We start from the raw sequence: 27,494 nt of genomic DNA, 5'->3' as shown, positions 1-27,494 counted from the left end.
CAAATCTTCTTACTATAAAGACCAACATGCCATTAGCTTTTTTCACTGCCTGCTGTACCTGCATGCTTACTTTCAATGACTGATGTACAAGCACATCCAGGTCTCGTTGCACCTCCCCTTTTCCATATCTGACACCATTCAGAAAATAATCTGCCTTCCTGTTCTTGCCACCAAAGTGGATAACCTCACATTTATCCACATTATTCTGCATCTGCCATGCATCTGCCCACTCACCCAAGTCACCCTGCAGCCTCATAGCATCCTCATCGCAGCTCACACTGCTACGGAGCTTTCTGTCATCCACAAACTTGGAGATGTTACATTTAATTCCCACGTCCAAATCATTAATATATGGTAAATAACTGGGGTCCCAGCAACAAGCCTTGCGGCACCCCACTAGTCACTGCCTGCCATTCTGAAAATGACCCATTAATTCCTACTCTTTGCTTCCTGTCTGCCAGCCAGTTCTCTATCCATGTCAATACCCTACCCCCAATACCATGTGCTCTAATTCTGCACACTAATCTCTAGTGTGGGACTTTGTCAAAGGCTTTTTGAAAGTCCAGACACACCATATCCACTGGCTCTCCCTTATCCATTCTACTTGTTACATCCTCAAATAATCCCAGAAGATTAATCAAGCATAATTTCCCCTTCATAAATCTATGTTGACTTTGACCAACCCTGTCTGCTTTCCAAATGCACTGCTGTAACATCTTTAATCATTTAATAACTCAAGCATCATCCCCACAATTGATGTCAGGCTAACTGGTCTATTATTCCGTTTTATCTCACCCTCCTTTCTGAAAAACTGGAGTTACATTGATTACCCTCCAGTCCACAGGAACTGATCCAGAATCTATAGAACATTGGAAAATGGTCACCCATGCATCCACCTCCTTGAGTACTGTGGGATGCAGATCATCAGGCCCTGGAGATTTATCTGCCTTCAGTCCCAACAGAATTTCCTGAGTAATGTTGATTCCCTTCAGTTCATCCCTCCCAGTATATCCTCGATCCCCTAGTGTTTCTGGGAGATTGTTTGTCTTCCTTAGTGAAGACAGAACCAAAGTACTTGGTTGGCTGGTCTGCCATTTCCTTGTTTCCCCATTATAAATTCACCTGTTTCTGACAGTAAGGGACCTGCACTTGTCTTCACTAATCTTTTCCTCTTCACGTCTAAAGAAGCTTTTAGTCAGTTTTTATATTTCCCGCAAGCTTTCTTTCATGCTCTTTTCCCCTTTGTCCTCCTCTGCTGAATTCTAAATTTCACCCAGTCCTCAGGTTTGCTGCTTCCTGAGCCCAGTCGACCCATTCTTTCATCGTATGTCAGTCCTTCCATCCATGGTGAACCTACGCTGCACTCCCTCAATAGCAATAATGTCCTTCCTGAATATTGAGTAGCCCTGCTCCCAGCCTTGGTCACCCTGGAGCCATGTCTCCGTAATCCCAACTATATCATATCCGTTAACAACTAACTGTGCATTCCATTCATCCTCCTTATAACGATTGCTCCTCGCATTAAGGCACAAAACGTTCAGGTTTGTTTGAACATGTTTAGCCTTTATAGAATGATGATGTAATGTGGGCCTCTTTGATTTTTGCCATTGATCTCTCCTTCTTACACTTTTACTTTTCTCCCTTCTACCTTTTTGCTGCTGCCCTCATTTTACAGCTATCTGTCTCCCTGCATTGGTAGTGGGCAGGAGAGCGAGCTGATAGCGGGTGCCCTGCACGTGTCAAGGTCTAAGCCTGATCTGGTTGTGAAAGTTCGTTATTTGTCACATGTGTAACTGCACAATGAAATTCTTTTTGCATATTCACACATGCAGGCGCCGCCATTTCTAAACCGGTCGGAGCCTGTGTAAGAGGGACAGGAAATGCAGACAGCAGGGCACTGTGCATGAACCAACAACACACAAAGTTAGTCACCTGTCCCAGGGTACACTCCACACCTCCCAGGTAGTCATCATCGTTCGTGGCCGAGGATTTATTGTCAATGTCATAAATGCCAAACTTCAGCTTCTGCACACGCTCAAAGTAATAATCCACCTCCAGCTTCTTTGCAAACTCCGGCTTCTGGCAGTTCTTCACCCGCTCAGTCCGGTCCAGCTGCAGTAGGGGAACAAAGGGTTAGTTTCCCATCTCTCTCTCTCTCTCAATCTAAATAAGCCACCTCTTAGCTTTGATTCTGGATGTCAAGGAACCCGGCCAGATCACTTCATGATAGGATGCCAGCACACGTCCACATCTCCAGAGGCTCTTTTTTATAACAGGCTGAGCTTACTGCAGTGTTCCAGCAAGGTGGCATATATTCAATAATCCATGGTGCTTGGATCTTATTAACTTTTCCAAGTGTTATTCCACACTTCCATTGCAGGGGTGGGTAGGGCTTCCTCTAACCTGGCATTGTAGTGTGGCGTCAGCTGAGACCAACGCTTTGACAAAGTCTACTCACCTCCAAAGTTCCACCATAACTCAACTGCAGCCAACCCAACCATCACCAAAGATAAACATAAACTCAGTGGGTCAGGCAGCATCTCGTCTTGTGTCTGGACCATTCTTCGGACTGACCTCAGACAGCGTAGTGTCCTGGTAGGTCCGGTGTTGGCTTGGGAAGGTGTGATCTCAAATGGGATACAATGTGGTGAACTGTAGAACGTTTAACAACTGTGGTGGAGGAAGGGAGCAAGGGAATGGGAAGGGATGGAGGAAGGGGGAGGGGAGGGGTGGAGGAAGGGGGAAAAGGGGGAGGGGAGGGTTAGTAGAAGTTACTTAAAATTAGAGACTGCAACATTCATACCTGGTTCAGGTCAGGTGACTGGAGCTCCGCAGCACAACAGTGCCTTTGCATCCCGCCCCTGGACTAACTGGATCTGTCTTGCTAATGTTTCGGATCACGTGGGGTTTCTTTTACAATGCAGGACTTTGTCAAAAGCTTTGAAAAATACACACAGGATACATTAAACAATGTTACCTCTATCCATTGATCGTCAGCCCCAGTGTTTTGAAGTAAGACACACAGCGGATCAGATTTAGAGCCAACATCTTTGTCCATCAGATCCTGACAGGAAATGGTCAGCTGCACTTTTGTCACACACTGCGCCATCTGGAAGAGAGACAATTACGTGTCCTTAATGTGCGGACAGAGCACAATACTCCACAACACATCGCTGATTCACTCACACACTACCTGACACAAGGCAGCCAGCAAACTAAAAGATGAATCATAGTGTACAGGAACGAACTGCAGAGACTGGTTTAAATCAAAGGTAGACACAAAATGCTGGAGTAACTCAGCGACACAGGCGGCATCTCTGGAGAGAAGCAATGGGCGACGTTTCGGGTCGAGACCTTTCTTCAGTAGAGTTGAGTCTGACGAAGGGTCTCGACCCGAAACGTCGCCCATTCCTCTCCAGACATGCTGCCTGTCCCGCTGAGACACTACACCATTTTGTGTCCTGCTAAAGATGAATCAGATGCTTACTGCAAATTCAGACACAGAACGTGGCAATTACCTGAAAATGCCAGTGTACTCTCTACATTGTTCAGCCCTGAACTGTAGCCACAATCATTTCACAATTTGTCAAATAATTCTGCTCTGCACAGAGTTGAGAAGGAGCTGTACCTCAGCAGCAGAGTAACTGTGCTCCTCCCGTAATGTCACGCACGTTTACACACAGTAGAAACAGATTTTACATTCAGTGCCACAGCAAGTCCACCCAATGCTGCTCAAAGCAGCTAACTCCATCACAACGTCCCTGGGCACTAAGGCTGGGACCAACAGCCAGGTTTGTGTACTTCCTTGTATCGCCAGCATCCAACTGTTACACAATAATAAATTACTCCTCACACCTCAATACAAGTTTACAGTAGCACTTCCTTTACATACAGTACGGTATTTTGCTAAAATTTCCTTTCAGCGAAAACGGAACATTCTTGCAACTCACTTTATTATTATTATTCACATCACATTACAGAAAGGCCCAACTCACTACAAGAATGCCAGAGATCTTCCTGCACAGGTACTGCTGGTTCAACCCTCAGCAGATGCCACAATGCTCCTTCCTGACAGGGGTTTCCCTTGTTCACAGCAAGGTGCTTCAAGCAATAAATCAGGAAGTGCTTTTCCTCACAAACTATCATAGAAGTACTGAAATCTCACACACAAAAGGCTGTGGAACTTTACCTTTTGAGTCTAAAGTCAGTATGTTCAAGAGGTTTAAAGGATAGAAAGTATGCACAGATAAAATGCAGGGGGACAGAGCTAGTTGTGACAGGCCCCGTGCTCATGAGCCTGAATATCATTAGCACAGGGCCTGTTACAACTTGCCCTGTCTGCGTGCCTTCTTCAGACAGTTCACAAACCCCTACCAGATCTGTACAAAAGTGAGTCAAACTATGCACTAATAGATTGGCCTACTAATCACAGGAGCACTGTTTCAGTACAAGGCTCAAGCACAGCTTAATTTACCCCCACTCAAGTGTTGGACAGGCCCCTTTGCCAATGCAAGTACAAAGCCCAGTGGGACTCTCCCATTGCAAGTGAGGGACCATGGGACTGTCATTATGTTGCCCTCCAGAGAGGTTGTTAAACCCAGGTCTTCCTGAGTTCTCAGGAGAATGTCCAAGCATTCAATGCGAGTACACCTCAGAGTGCCCGCAACTATAACCAAAGCGGGTAACTTAATGATTAGTTCATGTCAGAAACTGCAACATTCAGCTGCTGATGCCCTGTAGTGAGGTCATGGCACAACAGCCAACTTTTACACTCTTTGCCTCCAAGCTTGACATCAGGGATCCGACATCTCTCTGGTCCTCATTATTCCTTCACTTTACCATTTGTGCTACATCTCCCACCTTTATTTGGCCTCCCAAAATTCATACATTGGATTAGATTCCATCTGCCAAAACTCTGCAACTGCTGTAGCCTCAGCCAACCTCCTCACTATCCACAACATTGTTTTGTATCATGGACACTGAGTGCAGAAGGTCCCGACGTGAAATGCCATCGGATTTCATTCCCGCGGGCCGCTGAGCGCCTCCAACATTTTGTTTTGGACGTTAATCACATCTCACACAGACACCAAGAGGCTAACGAGTTAAACACGGGCTTCAAATTAGGGCATTTAATGTTAACCTAATTAACAGCAAACCAAAATCAAACTACCTTGAACTGCTACACAAGGCACACGAGGCGGGAAGATAGATATTAACAACCCTGTATTGATATCTTTGAAGTTTTATATCTTTATCTTTCAATCTTGGAAGATGTAATATAATTATATAATTCGATATTAATGATCTCAGCCGAGCTTGCCAGCGACTGCAACGTCAGGAGTGTTTTCACAGCCAGAGGAAGGGAGGAAGGGACAATTGACTGAAGGGGATATTGCAAAGCGCGGTGGCTGGGCGCGGCACCTACACAATACCAAACAGTTCCCCGCCCCAGCAACGCGCACATCACATCCCAAACATGTCAACTCCACACCGGGGGAAAGGCAGTGACCAACCGACTGCAGCGGACACAGGCGCCCCCACCTCCCCGGCACAGAGACGGGGATGGGCGCAGCCGCCCCCAGTGTGGCCTCCCTCCCTCCCTCCCTCACCACCCCACCCAGCCACAACAGCGGCCTCCCGCACACGCAACTGGAGCCAGGGCCGCGTTACACTGTAGCAGTAGCAGGCGGTGGGTGTAACAACCCCCGAGCCGAGCGGCCGTACCTCGCCGTATCCGTGTCAATGGCAATGTCAGCACTAGCGCCGCAGCCCGGCCGCTCCCTCCCTCCCTCCCTCCCTCTCCACCACAGCCCGCCTCCACCTCCGCACACATTGGCCCGCTGCTCCACACCCTGACAAACATTGGGCCCGGGGTTGCTCATCAAAAGCCAAACTCACTCGTCTCATCAATGCAATTCATTTCCGCATCGCTTGAATAGGGCGGAGATGGAGAAGCTGACAACACATACATATACACACACACACATACATACATAGATACACATACATAGATACACACACACATACTGTACACACATACATACATACACACACACATCCCGAACGCAGTGCACGGCCAAACCGGCTCCACAAACACTGGGGAAACAAGCTACTGCAGAAAGAGGGAGGGAGAGAGACATAATATATATCTATACACACATATTTATATATATAAATATATATTAGACTAAGTGGGACTCGTTGGGTCCCATGTTCACATGGGAGGGCTGGTTCCCCAACGCAATATTCCACCTCTCCACCAATTCCAATATTGGTGGCCAGTGGGGGGTGGGGCTTTCTGGAAAGCTAGTATTGGTGTTGTGGGCGAAGGGACTGGTTTACAGAGGGCTAGTATGGACATTGTGGGCCAAATGGATTCTTGGGGTGGCAGCTCAGTTCCTCAAGCCTGGTGTGCTGGCAGCTCACTAATGGCTGGTGGGCTGGCAGTTGACTCGCGGATATTCCTTGAAATTCCACTTCAAGCAGGGTGCAAGGCCACCAAATTCAAATACAATTTCCTACCATATCAAGCAGGGTGATCCCAGCTGCAAAGACAGATGTATACAGCAATTCGTTCTTCCCCCGCGCAATTAAAGCATGGGATAATCTCCACCCAACTATTGTTACCCAACCAGATGCAACTAAATTTAAAGTAGCTCTTTCTTCCCAATAACCCTTTCTGGCTTAAGCCCTCCCTTCACCACCTCCAGTTTAAATTCCATTTGGAATATTTTGGAGGACCAAGAAACCAAGAACCAAGGGTGCAAGGCCACCAAATTCAAGTGCAGTTTCTTACCACTTCAAGCAAGCAGGGTGCAAGGCCAACAAATTCAATTGCAGTTTCATACCACTTCAAGCAGGGTGTAGGGCCACTAGGCTGTGGCCCGAGGAGATTTTTTGTGCAGTTTTGTGACCCAACTCACAGAACTATATGAAATGTTCACATATTGTGTAAAAATATTATATAAATCAGCCCTGAAAGTCATCAAGAACAAAACCTGCACATTTTTATTAAATTAGAGAAAAAAACAAAAAAAATTGGGGTATTTTTAGTCCAATCAAATCACGTTTGACATTGAGTCGGAGGCGCTTTGTTTCAGGCTAGCTAGGCAGTGAGCACACAGCATGGGTGAGAGTGCTTCTACTGATGCCTGTTTTACTGGAGATTCCGATGAAGGTTCTTTGTTGTTCTGTCGAATACATGTCGTGGAAACTTGCAGCAGGGTAATTGTATTTAGTGAGAAAAGCATTAAGAAGTCTGAAGAATGTGCAGCTAAGTGGATAGAAGTGGAACAAAGCCTTGAAAGCAAAGTCGCTGCTGAGGTGCTGCAACACAGTTGTGAAACCAGTCAAACTTTGTGAATTAACTGGAACTGAAAGGTAAGATATAAAGTCTGAATTTATGAAAATTAATCTGTATGGACTTTAATTAATTTAATTGGACCCTTTTATAATGTGAAAGAATGAGATTTGGAGGCTGTACATTCACTCAATCATTCACTCATTCATCACTCAGTCATTCACTCACTCAAGTCATTCATTCATACATTCATTCATTCATCATTCACTCATCCACTCATTCATTCATCATTCACTCATCCACTCATTCAATTCATTCATACATTCACTCATTCACTCACTTAACTATGGGGAAACTATGTGTATCCATAACAATTTAGTATCACCTAAACTATGTGTATCCATAACAAAGTAAATTAAACATTTTCTCTAATGCCAGCTTGTTGAAGTCTAATAAGTTTTCTTTAACATCTGTTCTCGGAGCTGCCTGCGTAAATTTACCGGGAAAAAGTGTTCCAACCGCGGGGCCTATGTACTTAACATAGTGAAGCCGCGGTCTCAATAAAGAAGCGGCCGATTCGCGAACGTGGAACCGCGGAGTGTGTTTGGATCATCTACGTGGGGGTGGGGGGGTGGGAGGGGAAGCTGTACGCAGTGCCGTCCGTAGCGGCCATTTCCAGGCCCCGACCACGAGAGAAAAACTGAGGAATATTGATTGCACTTTATAGGCTTCCATTGGAGTGAGAAATGGTCAGAAATGGCTGATGTTTATGTAGAAATGAATTGGTGTATGTGAACTTGACCTAATATATGTATGGTAGTAACAGTGTTATTCTCATTAGCATTAAGAAGAGGTTGAAATTTTATGAATTGAAGTCCATGCAAACTTAATGACTATGAGATTTTTTTCTTTAGCCTTTGCCTGACCCTCCACATGAACATGAACTAACTTATCAGTGGACTTATCAAAACTTATCAAAAGACTTGGAATCTGATGAAGAATATTCAGATGAAAATCAGATGTAATGTAAACAAATAAATTGGGGAAATAAATGATTATATAAAGTTTTATTTTAATGTCTATCGTTTCACTGTTTATTTGGTCAAATTATTTAAACAATGAGTGAATTACTTATGATAATAACCATATAACCATTACAGCATGGAAACAGGCCATCTCGGCCCTACAAGTCCGTGCCGAACAACTTTTTTCCCTTAGTCCCACCTGCCTGCACTCAGACCATAACCCTCCATTCCCTTCTCATCCATATGCCTATCCAATTTATTTTTAAATGATACCAACGAACCTGCCTCCACCACTTCCACTGGAAGCTCATTCCTCACCGCTACCACTCTCTGAGTAAAGAAGTTCCCCCTCATGTTACCCCTAAACTTCTGTCCCTTAATTCTGAAGTCATGTCCTCTTGTTTGAATCTTCCCTATTCTCAAAGGGAAAAGCTTGTCCACATCAACTCTGTCTATCCCTCTCATCATTTTAAAGACCTCTATCAAGTCCCCACTTAACCTTCTGCGCTCCAGGGAATAAAGACCTAACTTATTCAACCGATCTCTGTAACTTAGTTGTTGAAACCCAGGCAACATTCTAGTAAATCTCCTCTGTATTCTCTCTATTTTGTTGACATCCTTCCTATAATTGGGCGACCATACTCCAGATTTGGTCTCACCAATGCCTTGTACAATTTTAACATTACATCCCAGCTTCTATACTCAATGCTCTGATTTATAAAGGCTAGCATACCAAAAGCTTTCTTTACCACCCTATCTATATGAGATTCCACCTTCAAGGAACTATGCACGGTTATTCCCAGATCCCTCTGTTCAACTGTATTCTTCAATTCCCTACCATTTACCATGTACGTCCTATTTTGATTTGTCCTGCCAAGGTGTAGCATCTCACATTTATCAGCATTAAACTCCATCTGCCATCTTTCAGCCCATTTTTCCAAATGGCCTAAATCACTCTGTAGACTTTGGAAATCCTCTTCATTATCCTCTCTTGGTATCATCTGCATACTTACTAATCCAATTTACCACACCTTCATCCAGATCATTGATGTACATGACAAACAACAAAGGACCCAACACAGATCCCTGAGGCACCCCACTAGTCACCTGCCTCCAACCCGATAAACAGCCATCCACCATTACCCTCTGGCTTCTCCCATTCAGCCACTGTTGAATCCATCTTGCTATTCCTGCATTTATACCCAACAGTTGAACCTTCTTAACCAACCTTCCATGAGGAACCTTGTCAAAGGCCTTACTAAAGTCCATATAGACAACATCCACTGCTTTACCCTCGTCAATTTCCCTAGCAACCTCTTCAAAAAATTCAAGAAGATTAGTCAAACATGATCTTCCAGGCACAAATCCATGTTGACTGTTCCTAATCAGACCCTGTTTATCCAGATGCTTATATATATTATCTGTGCTGGTGTGATAATGTGCTGGTGAATGACAGTGCGACAGTCCACCCACCCATCTACACACATACATCCGTACGCACTTCCATGCATGCACACACACATACATACATGCACATGTACATCCGCACACGCACACATCCATCCACTCACACATACATCCAGCCACACATACATACACACTTACAACCACACATCCAGATACACGTTTGACAGGTATACACAGACACACACACACAAACTACAGATACTCAAACTATGCACCACTTTTAGGATTATTTTAGGTTAAAGGTAATAGCCCTCATTTGCAAAGGCACCATCGGGGGGGGGGGGGGTCTCTGTAACATAAATATAGGCTCATTATAGCGTAAAATGAATACTCATCGAGTAAACATCAGAGCATTCGATTCTTGGTCAGGATGTGACATACCACTTCAAGCAGGATGCAAGGCCACCAAATTCAAATGCAGTTTCATGCCATTTCATACCATTTCAAACACAATACTCACAGTTCAGTAGACATTCAGTGTGTTCATTTGATTCACAGCTCAGAGTCATGACCTCTCCCTCCCCCGTCTTGCAGAGACTGAGCACACCCACACTTCCGGGTTTTATAATCCCTCCCCACTCTCACCAGACGGAGCATGGACTTCATGGCGTGATTGACAGGAGAGAGTTTCTCAGCATTTTTTAAACACTTATAACACTTTCATTTTTAATTGATGGAAAGAATCCTCTGCATCTGATGAGCGGAGGGGGACTGAGTAAGATGGCCAAAAATCACAGCGGTAAGTGGTAGCGTTTTATCTAAAAATCAATTTTAGGGAGAGAGCGAAGGGGGTGGGAGAGGGAAGGGGGGTAGGGGGAGAGAGAGGGGGTGGGGGGGGGGGGAGGGAGGAGAGGGAGAGGGGGTGACGAGAGGGGGAGATGGAGAGGGGGAGGAGAGAGGGGTGGGGGAGGGGAGGGAGGCGGAGGGAGGGGAGGGATGGGGTAGGGGGGTAGAGGGGGAAGAGTGGGGAGGGGGAATGGGGTGGGGAGAGAGAGAGAAGGAGGTGGGGGACGGAAGGGGGGTGGGGGAGGGGGGGGGAAGAGTGGGGAGGGGGAAGGGGGTGGGGAGGAGAGAGAGAAGGGGGGAGGGGAGGGGGGGAGAGAGGGAAGGGGGTGGGGGAGGGAAGGGGGGAGAGAGAAAAGGGGGGGCGGGGAGAGAGGGATGGGGGTGGGAGGGTGGGAGGAGGAGGGGGAGGAGAGGTAGAGGGGTGATGAGAGGGGAGGGAGAAGGGGAGGAGAGAGGGATGGGGGGGAGAGGGGCTTGGAGAGGGGGGAGAGAGGGTTGGGGAGGGGGAGATAGGTGTGGGGGAGGGGGGGAGGAGGAGGAGGGAGATGGGGTAGGGGAGGGAGGGGGAAGTGTGGAGGGAGGGAGAGAGGGGGGGGGGGGAGAGGAGGAGAAAAATAGTGGGGAGGGAGAGTGGAAGGGGAGGGGTAGGGACAGTCCATTAGTTCCCCATTCCCTATCACACCCAATCCTCTTTCTCTATTCCCACACACGTGATGACGCACTTTGACACAGGCTGCGGGGGGGGGGGACTGAGGCTGGGGCTGGTGCAAAGACATATGTAAATGGATCCATTCCGATTGGACATTTGTGAGCATTGGGCATTGTCACATCACACGATGGAACGTTCACCAACATGTCATAGGTGAGAGCTGTTTTTTTTTAAATTTTGGGTGGGGGGAGAAGGATTTTATTTAAAAAATGTGTACATAGACACAACGAAATTTAATGAGTGGATACTTGGAATGAAAAGTGAAATCTCTACCGAAATGGAAAAAATCAGGGCATTTGTGGGTCGGGTGTCGGCGTAGCAGCGAATCAAAGGCTGGCAGCCACACAGCCAGACACACACAGTTTTAAATATAGATAGATAGATATATATATAGAGACACCCACACACACACACACATAGATATAGACACCCCCCCCCCCCCCCCCCACACACACACACACACACATATACAGATAACAGGGAAGATTCAAACAAGAGGACATGACTTCAGAATTAAGGGACAGAAGTTTAGGGGTAATATGAGGGGGAACTTCTTTACGCAGAGAATGGTAGCGGTGTGGAATGAGCTTCCAGTGGAAGTGGTGGCGGCAGGTTCATTGGTATCATTTAAAAATAAATTGGATAGGCATATGGATGAGAAGGGAATGGAGGGTTATGGTATGAGTGCAGGCAGGTGGGACTAAGGGGAAAAAAAAATTGTTCGGCATGGACTTGTTGGGCCGAGATGGCCTGTTTCCGTGCTGTAATTGTTATATGGTTATATGGTTATATGTATAGACACACACACACACAGAGATATATATATACACACTGTGTGGGGATGTTTATGTTAAACTCTATCGTGTATTGTGTTCTTTTTACTCGTATGGCTGTATGCTAACTCAATTCTCACTGTACCAACTGATGCATGTGACAATAAATGTAACTTGAACACTCATATACACACACACACACACCCACACACACACACCCCCACACAAACACTCCCCACACATACATCCCCCACACACAGCCCCCCCCCCCCCCACACACACCCCACCCACCCACCCCACACTCACACATCCTCCCACACAAACACTCCCCCCACACACATCCCACACACACAGCCCCCCCCCCCCCCACCACACACACACACACACACATCCCCACACACACACACTCACACACACACCCCCACACACACACACCCCCACACACACATCCCCCACACGGGTCAGCATGGACAACCTTTCTCCAGCCACTCTACGCCAGATTTTTCACTGCAATGTGTCCAGTAACAGTATGGAGCTTCTGAAACACAGACCCAAAGCAACAATGTGCTCTAGACACAGCTTCACCATTTTATTTTTTACACATTTTTAAGTGGCACCTAAGTTTTCCAACATTATGTTTTTCATGAAAATCTTTATAAACTGACAGCTTCACAATCCGTTTATCACCAGACAACCCCAACATTGTGTCCTCTTCACCCCTTCTCTGCCTCCTCTATAATAAACCCACTTCCTTCACCCAGTTCTGACCAAAGAATTAACTCTTAACAACGATGTATTATCGCTCTTGGGATCACACCATCCCAAGCCAACAACCGGCCTGTGGGAAACACTCTGCCCGAGCTCATCTTGCCGCTAATTTGGCCTGGTCGTTTCTTGCTTCCAGTTCCTCCCCCCTACAATCAGTCTGAACAAGGGTCCCGACCGGAAACATCACCTTCTCCAGAGATTTGTGTCCATCTTTGGTAAAACCAGCAGTTGCAGTTCATTTTTATCACATTATTAATTTGGTTTCTCTTTCCACAGATGCTGCCTGACCCAGTGATTGTTTTCACATGATAGGAGACACAAAAAGCTGGAGTAACTCAGCGGGCAGGCAGCATCTCTGGAGAGAAGGAATGTCTGATCACTGAGGACCAGGCGAAAGCAGAAGCTGTTGCAAACCAATTTCAACACGTTTTCACCCGGGAAGATGTGGAGCCTTCATCATTTCCAGTCCTACCGCCCAGCCCGTATGCTGATATGCCGGCTATTAAACTTGAGGTTGAAGGTGTCAAGAAGTTATTGCTCAACATCAATACCACAAAAGCAATTGGACCAGATCAGATACAGAATCAAGCCCTCAAGATCGCAGCCGAAGAACTGTCTCCACATTTGCAGTTCATTTTCCAACAGTGGCTTGACTCAGGTGATGTTCCGCTGGACTGGAGGAAGGCTAACATCATTCCTCTCTTTAAGAAGGGTTCAACCACCAACCCAGCGAATTATCGTCCTGTTTCATTAACAAGTACTTGCTGCAAATTGCTGGAGCATTTAATTGATGGTAATCTGATGCGACACGTGAGCAAACATAACATTCTTGCTGACAACCAACATGCATTTAGGAGGCATAGATCATGTGAGTCTCAGCTTATCCTGACAACAAATGACCTGGCCAAGCACCTTGATAGTAACGTCATCACGGATTTAGTTGTGCCGTACTCTTCTAAAGCATTTAATGTCATCCCACACCAGAGACTGCTTCGGAAGCTTGACTTCCATGGTATTCGTTCCAACACGAAACGATGGATTTCCGGTTTCTTGACAAAACGTCTTCAGCGTGTGTGTGTGAACGGAAAGAGCTCCAATTGGCATCCAGTGTTGAGTGGTACACCCCAGGGCACAGTACTTGGCCCACACCTATTTTTGCTTTACGTAAATGACATCCATGAAAAAGTCGCAAGTACGACTAGACTATTCGCTGATGATTGTTTGCTGTACCGTCCAATTAAGTCAGCTGATGATGAAGATGCTCTCTAAAAGGATCTCGATACTATGGTTGAGTGGTCACAACAATGGGGCATGCAGTTCAACCCTTCCAAATGTGAAACCATGCGTGTCACCAGAAAGAGGAATCCAGGCGAAACATCTTACAATATACTTGATTTGTTTGAAGAATCCAAACAAACCATCTTGGCATCAAATTGCAGAATGATCTGCGTTGGAATGGTCAGATTCATCATGCAACGGTGAAGGCAACAGGTGTCCTAAACTTTCTGAGGCGCAATTTTCATCATTGTTCAACTTCTGTCAAGGAGAAGCTGCACTTCACCCTCGTTAGACCCTTCTTCAGACAGAGTCAGGGAAAAGGGAAAGGAGAGATGTAGACAGTGATGTAGAGAGATGTGGAACAAATGAATGAAAGTCAAGTTGATGAAGGAAACAGGCCATTGGTAGCTGCGGACGAGATGATAACGAGTAATTTGCATTCTAGATTTATTATATTTTCTTTCTTTGACACCAGCAACTATTTAACCAGCAATTCCACACAAATATTCTATTCACCAAAATCAACTTTTGTCACAGGATACTAGGGTTGAACTTCTTCACATTTGGCATTTCACCTTCAATCTCACAACTACATGATTCCCCATCTACGCGGTGTCGATTTGACAACCCCGTCCGTCATCTCCAGTTGTAAACTATTTAAGGTCCTAAAATAATTCACAGATAATAGTAAGATTAAACGAGAACTTACCAGTTTGAAGTTTGATCTTCATTTTATGAGGAGTTACGATGAGCGATTACGTGAAGAAGGGCCGTCCGTCTGCGTGTGCGTCAATCTTCAAAGCAGTGGTGTTAAATCACAGATAAAAAGAAGACCTGAGAATAGTAAGATTGTGAAGAAACTAGAACTTCCATATGACCTTGATAGTATGAGGGTGGGAGCGGTGGGCACGTAATCGCTCATCGTAACTCCTCATAAAATCAAGATCAAACTTCAAACTGGTAAGTTCTCGTTTAATCTTACTATTTTACTTCGGAGTCACGTGAGTGACTATGTGAAGATTTCAAAGCTCTGTGATTTTACGCCGGTTACGAATCCAGGCATCACACACTGAATGGATTGACCATGGATGTGTGTAATCATTAAGGTATTCAGACATTACGTAGTTAAGTAAAGACACTGATGCTTAAAATGAAAGAAAAGTTTTAAAAAAAGTTAACCCTCCCATCCTTGGGGGGGAAACTAAGGGACAGAACTTAAAATGCCACGTGCAAACACCCCCAGTCCGGTTATGGGTTTGTTATAAAACCGGTGGACCGTTATTTCATTCGTCCATCCTGCAGCCACTAGGATGTCGTCAAGGGGCACGTCCATAGCTCTTGCTGCCGACGTAGATGCTGCCCTGGTGGAGTGAGATTTAACCATATAAATGTTTACTCCTGCTACCGCCATTACCTCTTTTGACCATCTGGAGATGGTTTGAGTTGACACCTTTTGGTGTGGTTTTTTTTTGTGACTGATGAGGACCGATTGTTCTGAGCCTCTGAGGTTCTCCGTAACTCTCAGATAGTGGTGTTAGTATGTTACCACACACACAACCGTTGGTCCTCTGGATATGGCAAGAACTGGATCTCCATCCCTGGCATTCCTGGCCTGTTCTGCTCTATCAGGTTCCTGATTAGGAATGTTATGTTGTTCATATTGTTGGTCATGTAGTCCAACCGTAGCTTTTGCAGTGTCCGGACTCTTTGTCAGCATACCACCTTCAGGGTTAGTTACAGGCGGTCCCCACTGTCAAAGTAGGGTTAGTACCACGCTCACATCCCATGTGTCAGTGTACCTTGGCCTTGGAGGTCTTAAATTGTAAATTCCCTTCATGAATTTTGTTGTAAAGGGTTGCGTTCCTATCGAACCGTGCCCTGCTTCCGGCATCAGATAGGAGGAGAGTGCGCCTCTGGCACTATAGATGCACTATAACTTTGTTTATAGTTATAGTGCAGTTGATAGGAACTCCAAGACATCCGTTATCCGAACTGTGGTGTATTTGTTCGGACAGTCCTATGCCTTGAAATGGCCTCCTCAGAATCTGCAGACCAACAAGTTAATACGTTCATGTAGTGGATGATTGCTCCCTGTAACTGGGTTCACTAGGAGGTCCCTGCTCTTGGGTACAGCCATAACTGGCTGGACTATAATTCCCAAAATTCTTGGGGACCAGGCTTGAGTAGGCCAATCTGGCACTGCCAATATGCCTGTGGCTTAGTCTTGCTTGATTTTTGTCAAGCATCGGTTTGTGAGACAAATTGGCGGAAAGCATACATAAACATTCCTCCCCAATTGAGGGAGAAAGCATCCACTGCCTTGCTCCTGGATCCAGCTCGCAGGACACATATCTGGGTAACCAATGGTTGGTCTAGATGCAAACGGATCAACATCTGGTATGCCAAATCGTGTAGTTATTTTGTTAAATACTGTCTGATTCAACATCCATTCTATGTTGTTATTAAACATTCGTGATCCAGCATCTGTCACCGTGTTATATCTACCTCGTAGATTTCCCAAATATTCCTCTCGATACACTAGTGCCAAATGAGGTTCGACAATCTGTCGAAAGATACAGATTTTACACCACCCTTGTTAATGGATATATGCCACCACAGTGGTGTTATCAATCTGAATTTGAACAAGCACCGGTTGCATATCGCTACAGAGAACCTTGAGTCCATATTGTGCCCCCAACAATTCTGGGTAATTGATTCCATGTGTTGGGGAATTACAGACTCCTGCTCATTCCATCTGCCCCCACAGCTGTAGCCTGTGTTGGTGGCTCCCCATCCTTAGCCGCTTGCATAGGTCTGAAGAACCCGATGGTTTTCGAGCAAAATTTCCCTTGAGCTGTCTCCCATTCGTTATCCACCATAGTTATTTAACAATGGCCTCTGCTGGCAATCCATAGTTTGCCAATTCGGCCTGCATGTAATCTGAGTGTTCGTTCCTTTGCTTGCTGTAAGTTCTGGTAATGCAAAGGCCCGTACTGCTGGGAATGCAGCTACTATTTGACAATTACACTCGCTGTTTGCCTGATAGATGGCTAGAATTTGACTATCAGGTCATTGGAGGCTTAATTAATATAGTCGTTTGCCCATAGGCAAAGTCACCAACATATTTACTGTTTTTGATAGTAAATTCTAGGTAATCAATTACCCTTGTAGGTGTCAATTTTGATTTAACTGGATGGATGAGGTAACCAATTCTTTGAAACAGGGTTTTGGTTTGCTTAACTGATGCTTCTGCCAATTCTTGGTGACTCCAAAATGAAAATGTCCTCCAAATATGCCATTACTATGTGGTTTTGAGACCTTTGTAGTCCCAGAATTAGTCTAGGAGCTGATGTCAACCCATTTGGCAGAGCCATGCCATCCAGATAAACTTCAAATATTTCTTAATGAATAGACACCGAATAGTATGCATCTTTGAGGTTGATGCATGCCATGTGACCATTTTATAGGAAGCTCCTATAAAACAGTAGTTAGACGGTAACAATAAATTGCTGTTTCTGAAAGTCTGTACTGCACAAATGAGTTAAACCTGGATGAAGTGACATCCTCCATCTGTCACCTGTCCTGGAAGGCAATCCTGCCCAAAATACTGGGCCTGCCTTGAAGACAACTCCGGTCCGAGTTCCAAGTCTGCTTGGAACCTATGTATGTTGTGCAGAAAAAAATAATCACATGCTGTTATCTGTTTTTTAAAACCAGATCTGAAATTCATGTTATTGTCATTTTGAACAAAAACATAAGAGTAAAATTACCAACATGTAACTGGTCCACAATCCCTTGTTTCAGTAAACCCAGACCCACCTACCTCCATGGCTACCGGTGGTCTTGTGGTAAGCCCAAAGGCCCCTGATGCGGGTTCCTTTTCTCTCCTTGATTGGAGTTGGACTGGTAGGGAGTGTGGATTCCATGTTTCTCCTGACCTCTGCTTGGGTCTTGGTCTGAAAACCTCATCATACTGAGCCTGCCTTGTAGGACAATTCTGGCCATAATTCTGAGTCTGCCTTGAAAGACGACTCTGATCATATTTCCGTGCCCAGCTTTCAAGCTACCACCGGCTTCAGTGAACTGCTTACCCTATGGAGGTGTGGGGTGTGTTGTCGCCTACTGATGAAGTTTGCTTGTCGTTGGTACCTTGATTGGTCCGACAGCTTTTGCTTCCTTCTTCTGGTCTTACCTGAAGAGATGATTCGGCGGCTGGTTTCTCCAAAGTCACCCTGATAGCCCTGTTGCCTTGCCGGCATTTGTGCTGATATTCAGATTCAGATTCAGATTCAATTTTAATTGTCATTGTCAGTGTACAGTACAGAGACAACGAAATGCATTTAGCATCTCCCTTGAAGAGCGACATAGCAAACGATTTGAATAAAAAATAAATAATAAGTGTCCGGGGGGGGGGGGTGATTGGCAGTCACCGAGGTACGTTGTTTAGTCGAGTGACAGCCGCCGGAAAGAAGCTGTTCCTCGACCTGCTGGTTCGGCAACGGAGAGACCTGTAGCGCCTCCCGGATGGTAGGAGGGTAAACAGTCCATGGTTGGGGTGAGAGCAGTCCTTGGTGATGCTGAGCGCCCTCCGCAGACAGCGCTTGCTTTGGACAGACTCAATGGAGGGGAGCGTGGAACCGGTGATGCGTTGGGCAATTTTCACCACCCTCTGCAGTGCCTTCCGGTCGGAGACAGAGCAGTTGCCATACCATACTGTGATGCAGTTGGTAAGGATGCTCTCGATGGTGCAGCGGTAGAAGTTCACCAGGATCTGAGGAGACAGATGGACCTTCTTCAGTCTCCTCAGGAAGAAGAGACGCTGATGAGCCTTCTTGATCAGAGTAGAGGTATTGTGGGTCCAAGAGAGGTCATCGGAGATGTTGACTCCCAGGAACCTGAAGCTAGAAACACGTTCCACCTCCGTCCCGTTAATGTGGATGGGGGTGTGCGTGCCACCTCTGGACTTCCTGAAGTCTACAATGAGCTCCTTGGTCTTCTTGGAGTTAAGGGCCAGGTTGTTGTCAGCGCACCATGCTGCTAAGTGCTGGACCTCCTCCCTGTAGGCCAGCTCATCGTTGTTGCTGATGAGGCCAATCACCGTTGTATCATCTGCATACTTGATGATGGTGTTAGTACCATGTACAGGTGTGCAGTCATAGGTGAAGAGGGAGTAGAGGAGGGGGCTCAGCACACAGCCCTGAGGAACGCCGGTGTTTCAGGGTGAGGGTTGAAGAGGTGTGCTTGTCTAACCTCACAGACTGGGGTCTGTTGGTTAGAAAGTCCAGTATCCAGTTGCAGAGGGAGGGGTCGATGCCCAGGTTACCGAGTTTGGTGATCAGTTTTGATGGTATAATGGTGTTGAATGCTGAGCTGTAATCGATGAACAGCATTCTTACATAAGTGTGTCTCTGTTGTCAAGGTGGGAGAGGGCGGAGTGAAGTGCCGTTGAGATGGCATCCTCCGTACTCCTGTTCTTGCGGTAGGCAAACTGATAGGGATCCAGTGTGGGGGGTAGGCAGCTTTTGAGGTGTGCCAGGACCAGCCTCTCGAAGCACTTGGTGATGATGGGGGTAAGTGCAACTGGGCGGAAGTCGTTGAGGCTATTCTGCCAACTGCTGTCTCTTGAGGCCATATGTATGTGCTTCACATACTTTAATTCGAGAGCAGTTACCTACTGATCACTCACACTCCCCTCCATTGAGAGTGAGATTTGTAGATAGCCCTGTAAACAGGTGCTGCCGCAGGCCCCTGAGGATACCTGCGCTGACATGGCCCCTCCAGCGGGCCTAAATGAGATTCTTGCTTTGGGTCAGACTGAAACTGACCGTGAATGCTCCTCTCCTCAGAGCAGGAGACATTTTCTAGATCTCTATCCAGGGAAGCACCCCGTGGAACCTGGATGATGGCAGAAGTATTTATTTTCTTTTGTGCTTATTATTTATTTTATGTAAAGCTCTTCGGTGCAAGTTTAACTTAAACAGTGCTATATAAGTAAAAGTTACTTACTTACTTCCTTTCTTCTGCTTGTCCCTGGGAAGGTCCCCCCCCCCCCTGCTTTTGTACTCTGATTCAGAGTGGTTTCTTCCATATGTACTTCCCCCTCCAATGGGGAAGACATTGGGTTGCCCCATTATGCGAGGCTCCCGGCACTGCCTGCTGCTGTAGGCCCGGGCTGACACAGCTCTCTCTTTAGAGCAGGTCATTGTTGGAGCAACTTCTCCAAAAAGTTGCTCCTATGTGGGAGAGTCGTCCTCAGATGCTCTCGGTTGAGGGAGGGTATCCCTTTCCCTCCCCGGACTCTTCTGAGTCAACGGGTTGTTTGACTTGCGGGTGGATTTTCCCGTACTGCAGGACCACCAACGGAGCTCTCCTCCTGCAACAAGTCTCCTGCCGGTTCAGCTGCCGGCGCTAAATGTCGGGAAACACCATTGCCCGCTACTGGGAAATGCTGCGGTCTTCGGCAGCCGACTTCCCCGCGGACCGTATCCTCGACATCTGGGCCCTGAAACTACAAAAAGTTTCAAGCCCGAAAGAACGCAGGTAAGTGATTCAACTTTCCTTACCTGCCCATCCTAACGGCCTGGGAGGACGCAGTGCCTCTGCCAGTCCGTCGCGCGTTGCGTTCAGACGTAATGACGCGCACGCAGACGGACGGCCCTTCTTCACATAGTCACTCACGTAACTCCGAAGTAAAATCAATAATGTTTTATTATTAACGTTTAATGTTTTATCTATGATTCCTAACTGTCTCTGTATGTCATGTTGTCACTTGTGGGTGGAGCACCAAGGCAAATTCCTTGTATGTGAATACTTGGCCAATAAACTTATTCATTCATTCATTCATTCATTCATTCATTCATTCATAAGAAACATGTGCAGGAGCAGATCAGTGCCTAAGCCTGCACCACCATGCAGCAAGATCGCAGCAGATCACACACTTTTCATTCTCCTGCCCTATTCCCACATGTCTCATTTCCTTTAGCTTCTGGAAATCTATCGCCGAAAGCCCAAAATTCACCACCCTCTGGAGAAATCTCTTCTCAGTCCGTGGCTTATTCCGAGGCTGTTACCTCTGGGGTCTAGACTCCTTAAGCCATGGGAAGCATTCTCCTTCCATCTATTTTGTTGAGCCTTCTGAGGATATTATGTGTTTCAGTGAGATCACCAGAAGATCGGTCTTATGCTTCACTTGGTTTGATGATAGGTCTCCCATTAATTCATGTCCTTTCAAATAGTTGAAAGTCTGAAGGGTTACAGAATCAAGCCCTCAAGATCGCAGCCGAAGAACTGTCTCCACATTTGCAGTTCATTTTCCAACAGTGGCTTGACTCAGGTGATGTTCCGCTGGACTGGAGGAAGGCTAACATCATTCCTCTCTTTAAGAAGGGTTCAACCACCAACCCAGCGAATTATCGTCCTGTTTCATTAACAAGTACTTGCTGCAAATTGCTGGAGCATTTAATTGATGGTAATCTGATGCGACACGTGAGCAAACATAACATTCTTGCTGACAACCAACATGCATTTAGGAGGCATAGATCATGTGAGTCTCAGCTTATCCTGACAACAAATGACCTGGCCAAGCACCTTGATAGTAACGTCATCACGGATTTAGTTGTGCCGTACTCTTCTAAAGCATTTAATGTCATCCCACACCAGAGACTGCTTCGGAAGCTTGACTTCCATGGTATTCGTTCCAACACGAAACGATGGATTTCCAGTTTCTTGACAAAACGTCTTCAGCGTGTGTGCGTGAACGGAAAGAGCTCCAATTGGCATCCAGTGTTGAGTGGTACACCCCAGGGCACAGTACTTGGCCCACACCTATTTTTGCTTTACGTAAATGACATCCATGAAAAAGTCGCAAGTACGACTAGACTATTCGCTGATGATTGTTTGCTGTACCGTCCAATTAAGTCAGCTGATGATGAAGATGCTCTCTAAAAGGATCTCGATACTATGGTTGAGTGGTCACAACAATGGGGCATGCAGTTCAACCCTTCCAAATGTGAAACCATGCGTGTCACCAGAAAGAGGAATCCAGGCGAAACATCTTACAATATACTTGATTTGTTTGAAGAATCCAAACAAACCATCTTGGCATCAAATTGCAGAATGATCTGCGTTGGAATGGTCAGATTCATCATGCAACGGTGAAGGCAACAGGTGTCCTAAACTTTCTGAGGCGCAATTTTCATCATTGTTCAACTTCTGTCAAGGAGAAGCTGCACTTCACCCTCGTTAGACCCTTCTTCAGACAGAGTCAGGGAAAAGGGAAAGGAGAGATGTAGACAGTGATGTAGAGAGATGTGGAACAAATGAATGAAAGTCAAGTTGATGAAGGAAACAGGCCATTGGTAGCTGCGGACGAGATGATAACGAGTAATTTGCATTCTAGATTTATTATATTTTCTTTCTTTGACACCAGCAACTATTTAACCAGCAATTCCACACAAATATTCTATTCACCAAAATCAACTTTTGTCACAGGATACTAGGGTTGAACTTCTTCACATTTGGCATTTCACCTTCAATCTCACAACTACATGATTCCCCATCTACCGCGCGCGCGGTGTCGATTTGACAACCCCGTCCGTCATCTCCAGTTGTAAACTATTTAAGGTCCTAAAATAATTCACAGATAATAGTAAGACTAAACGAGAACTTACCAGTTTGAAGTTTGATCTTCATTTTATGAGGAGTTACGATGAGCGATTACGTGAAGAAGGGCCGTCCGTCTGCGTGTGCGTCAATCTTCAAAGCAGTGGTGTTAAATCACAGATAAAAAGAAGACCTGAGAATAGTAAGATTGTGAAGAAACTAGAACTTCCATATGACCTTGATAGTATGAGGGTGGGAGCGGTGGGCACGTAATCGCTCATCGTAACTCCTCATAAAATCAAGATCAAACTTCAAACTGGTAAGTTCTCGTTTAATCTTACTATTTTACTTCGGAGTCACGTGAGTGACTATGTGAAGATTTCAAAGCTCTGTGATTTTACGCTGGTTACGAATCCAGGCATCACACACTGAATGGATTGACCATGGATGTGTGTAATCATTAAGGTATTCAGACATTACGTAGTTAAGTAAAGACACTGATGCTTAAAATGAAAGAAAAGTTTTAAAAAAAGTTAACCCTCCCATCCTTGGGGGGGAAACTAAGGGACAGAACTTAAAATGCCACGTGCAAACACCCCCAGTCCGGTTATGGGTTTGTTATAAAACCGGTGGACCGTTATTTCATTCGTCCATCCTGCAGCCACTAGGATGTCGTCAAGGGGCACGTCCATAGCTCTTGCTGCCGACGTAGATGCTGCCCTGGTGGAGTGAGATTTAACCATATAAATGTTTACTCCTGCTACCGCCATTACCTCTTTTGACCATCTGGAGATGGTTTGAGTTGACACCTTTTGGTGTGGTTTTTTTTTGTGACTGATGAGGACCGATTGTTCTGAGCCTCTGAGGTTCTCCGTAACTCTCAGATAGTGGTGTTAGTATGTTACCACACACACAACCGTTGGTCCTCTGGATATGGCAAGAACTGGATCTCCATCCCTGGCATTCCTGGCCTGTTCTGCTCTATCAGGTTCCTGATTAGGAATGTTATGTTGTTCATATTGTTGGTCATGTAGTCCAACCGTAGCTTTTGCAGTGTCCGGACTCTTTGTCAGCATACCACCTTCAGGGTTAGTTACAGGCGGTCCCCACTGTCAAAGTAGGGTTAGTACCACGCTCACATCCCATGTGTCAGTGTACCTTGGCCTTGGAGGTCTTAAATTGTAAATTCCCTTCATGAATTTTGTTGTAAAGGGTTGCGTTCCTATCGAACCGTGCCCTGCTTCCGGCATCAGATAGGAGGAGAGTGCGCCTCTGGCACTATAGATGCACTATAACTTTGTTTATAGTTATAGTGCAGTTGATAGGAACTCCAAGACATCCGTTATCCGAACTGTGGTGTATTTGTTCGGACAGTCCTATGCCTTGAAATGGCCTCCTCAGAATCTGCAGACCAACAAGTTATACGTTCATGTAGTGGATGATTGCTCCCTGTAACTGGGTTCACTAGGAGGTCCCTGCTCTTGGGTACAGCCATAACTGGCTGGACTATAATTCCCAAAATTCTTGGGGACCAGGCTTGAGTAGGCCAATCTGGCACTGCCAATATGCCTGTGGCTTAGTCTTGCTTGATTTTTGTCAAGCATCGGTTTGTGAGACAAATTGGCGGAAAGCATACATAAACATTCCTCCCCAATTGAGGGAGAAAGCATCCACTGCCTTGCTCCTGGATCCAGCTCGCAGGACACATATCTGGGTAACCAATGGTTGGTCTAGATGCAAACGGATCAACATCTGGTATGCCAAATCGTGTAGTTATTTTGTTAAATACTGTCTGATTCAACATCCATTCTATGTTGTTATTAAACATTCGTGATCCAGCATCTGTCACCGTGTTATATCTACCTCGTAGATTTCCCAAATATTCCTCTCGATACACTAGTGCCAAATGAGGTTCGACAATCTGTCGAAAGATACAGATTTTACACCACCCTTGTTAATGGATATATGCCACCACAGTGGTGTTATCAATCTGAATTTGAACAAGCACCGGTTGCATATCGCTACAGAGAACCTTGAGTCCATATTGTGCCCCCAACAATTCTGGGTAATTGATTCCATGTGTTGGGGAATTACAGACTCCTGCTCATTCCATCTGCCCCCACAGCTGTAGCCTGTGTTGGTGGCTCCCCATCCTTAGCCGCTTGCATAGGTCTGAAGAACCCGATGGTTTTCGAGCAAAATTTCCCTTGAGCTGTCTCCCATTCGTTATCCACCATAGTTATTTAACAATGGCCTCTGCTGGCAATCCATAGTTTGCCAATTCGGCCTGCATGTAATCTGAGTGTTCGTTCCTTTGCTTGCTGTAAGTTCTGGTAATGCAAAGGCCCGTACTGCTGGGAATGCAGCTACTATTTGACAATTACACTCGCTGTTTGCCTGATAGATGGCTAGAATTTGACTATCAGGTCATTGGAGGCTTAATTAATATAGTCGTTTGCCCATAGGCAAAGTCACCAACATATTTACTGTTTTTGATAGTAAATTCTAGGTAATCAATTACCCTTGTAGGTGTCAATTTTGATTTAACTGGATGGATGAGGTAACCAATTCTTTGAAACAGGGTTTTGGTTTGCTTAACTGATGCTTCTGCCAATTCTTGGTGACTCCAAAATGAAAATGTCCTCCAAATATGCCATTACTATGTGGTTTTGAGACCTTTGTAGTCCCAGAATTAGTCTAGGAGCTGATGTCAACCCATTTGGCAGAGCCATGCCATCCAGATAAACTTCAAATATTTCTTAATGAATAGACACCGAATAGTATGCATCTTTGAGGTTGATGCATGCCATGTGACCATTTTATAGGAAGCTCCTATAAAACAGTAGTTAGACGGTAACAATAAATTGCTGTTTCTGAAAGTCTGTACTGCACAAATGAGTTAAACCTGGATGAAGTGACATCCTCCATCTGTCACCTGTCCTGGAAGGCAATCCTGCCCAAAATACTGGGCCTGCCTTGAAGACAACTCCGGTCCGAGTTCCAAGTCTGCTTGGAACCTATGTATGTTGTGCAGAAAAAAATAATCACATGTTGTTATCTGTTTTTTAAAACCAGATCTGAAATTCATGTTATTGTCATTTTGAACAAAAACACAAGAGTAAAATTAGCAACATGTAACTGGTCCACAATCCCTTGTTTCAGTAAACCCAGACCCACCTACCTCCATGGCTACCGGTGGTCTTGTGGTAAGCCCAAAGGCCCCTGATGCGGGTTCCTTTTCTCTCCTTGATTGGGAGTTGGACTGGTAGGGAGTGTGGATTCCATGTTTCTCCTGACCTCTGCTTGGGTCTTGGTCTGAAAACCTCATCATACTGAGCCTGCCTTGTAGGACAATTCTGGCCATAATTCTGAGTCTGCCTTGAAAGACGACTCTGATCATATTTCCGTGCCCAGCTTTCAAGCTACCACCGGCTTCAGTGAACTGCTTACCCTATGGAGGTGTGGGGTGTGTTGTCGCCTACTGATGAAGTTTGCTTGTCGTTGGTACCTTGATTGGTCCGACAGCTTTTGCTTCCTTCTTCTGGTCTTACCTGAAGAGATGATTCGGCGGCTGGTTTCTCCAAAGTCACCCTGATAGCCCTGTTGCCTTGCCGGCATTTGTGCTGATAGATTCAGATTCAGATTCAGATTCAATTTTAATTGTCATTGTCAGTGTACAGTACAGAGACAACGAAATGCATTTAGCATCTCCCTTGAAGAGCGACATAGCAAACGATTTGAATAAAAAAATAAATAATAAGTGTCCGGGGGGGGGGGGGTGATTGGCAGTCACCGAGGTACGTTGTTTAGTCGAGTGACAGCCGCCGGAAAGAAGCTGTTCCTCGACCTGCTGGTTCGGCAACGGAGAGACCTGTAGCGCCTCCCGGATGGTAGGAGGGTAAACAGTCCATGGTTGGGGTGAGAGCAGTCCTTGGTGATGCTGAGCGCCCTCCGCAGACAGCGCTTGCTTTGGACAGACTCAATGGAGGGGAGCGTGGAACCGGTGATGCGTTGGGCAATTTTCACCACCCTCTGCAGTGCCTTCCGGTCGGAGACAGAGCAGTTGCCATACCATACTGTGATGCAGTTGGTAAGGATGCTCTCGATGGTGCAGCGGTAGAAGTTCACCAGGATCTGAGGAGACAGATGGACCTTCTTCAGTCTCCTCAGGAAGAAGAGACGCTGATGAGCCTTCTTGATCAGAGTAGAGGTATTGTGGGTCCAAGAGAGGTCATCGGAGATGTTGACTCCCAGGAACCTGAAGCTAGAAACACGTTCCACCTCCGTCCCGTTAATGTGGATGGGGGTGTGCGTGCCACCTCTGGACTTCCTGAAGTCTACAATGAGCTCCTTGGTCTTCTTGGAGTTAAGGGCCAGGTTGTTGTCAGCGCACCATGCTGCTAAGTGCTGGACCTCCTCCCTGTAGGCCAGCTCATCGTTGTTGCTGATGAGGCCAATCACCGTTGTATCATCTGCATACTTGATGATGGTGTTAGTACCATGTACAGGTGTGCAGTCATAGGTGAAGAGGGAGTAGAGGAGGGGGCTCAGCACACAGCCCTGAGGAACGCCGGTGTTCAGGGTGAGGGTTGAAGAGGTGTGCTTGTCTAACCTCACAGACTGGGGTCTGTTGGTTAGAAAGTCCAGTATCCAGTTGCAGAGGGAGGGGTCGATGCCCAGGTTACCGAGTTTGGTGATCAGTTTTGATGGAATAATGGTGTTGAATGCTGAGCTGTAATCGATGAACAGCATTCTTACATAAGTGTCTCTGTTGTCAAGGTGGGAGA

At 45.9% G+C, this 27,494-nt stretch overlaps 1 protein-coding gene across 9 annotated transcripts in view; it reads right to left on the bottom strand.

Annotated features, from left to right (window-relative positions):
• Positions 1-27,494, bottom strand: part of LOC129707153 (copine-1-like) — a 97,983-nt gene that overhangs the window by 20,727 nt on the left and 49,762 nt on the right. For 6 of the 9 annotated variants that reach the window (XR_008725155.1, XM_055651932.1, XM_055651930.1 and 3 more), the window contains 2 exons: positions 2,978-3,109; positions 1,933-2,112 (listed from right to left, as the gene is read on the bottom strand). Coding sequence is in view for 8 of the 9 variants with exons in the window: in XM_055651932.1 (XP_055507907.1) it covers positions 1,933-2,112; positions 2,978-3,109 (312 nt within the window). In the remaining variant the exon portion in view is untranslated. Of the gene's footprint in view, positions 1-1,932; positions 2,113-2,977; positions 3,110-4,189; positions 4,287-5,170; positions 5,196-5,724; positions 5,794-27,494 lie in introns of those variants that run through there. The other 3 variants (XM_055651933.1, XM_055651935.1, XM_055651934.1) reach the window with 3 other exon arrangements.

The sequence above is a fragment of the Leucoraja erinacea genome, chromosome 21 (genome assembly GCF_028641065.1).
Source record: "Leucoraja erinacea ecotype New England chromosome 21, Leri_hhj_1, whole genome shotgun sequence".
NCBI classification, from domain to species: Eukaryota; Metazoa; Chordata; class Chondrichthyes; order Rajiformes; family Rajidae; genus Leucoraja; species Leucoraja erinaceus.
Note: the sequence above shows the minus strand (reverse complement) of the source record. Positions and strands in the feature narration are given on the sequence as shown.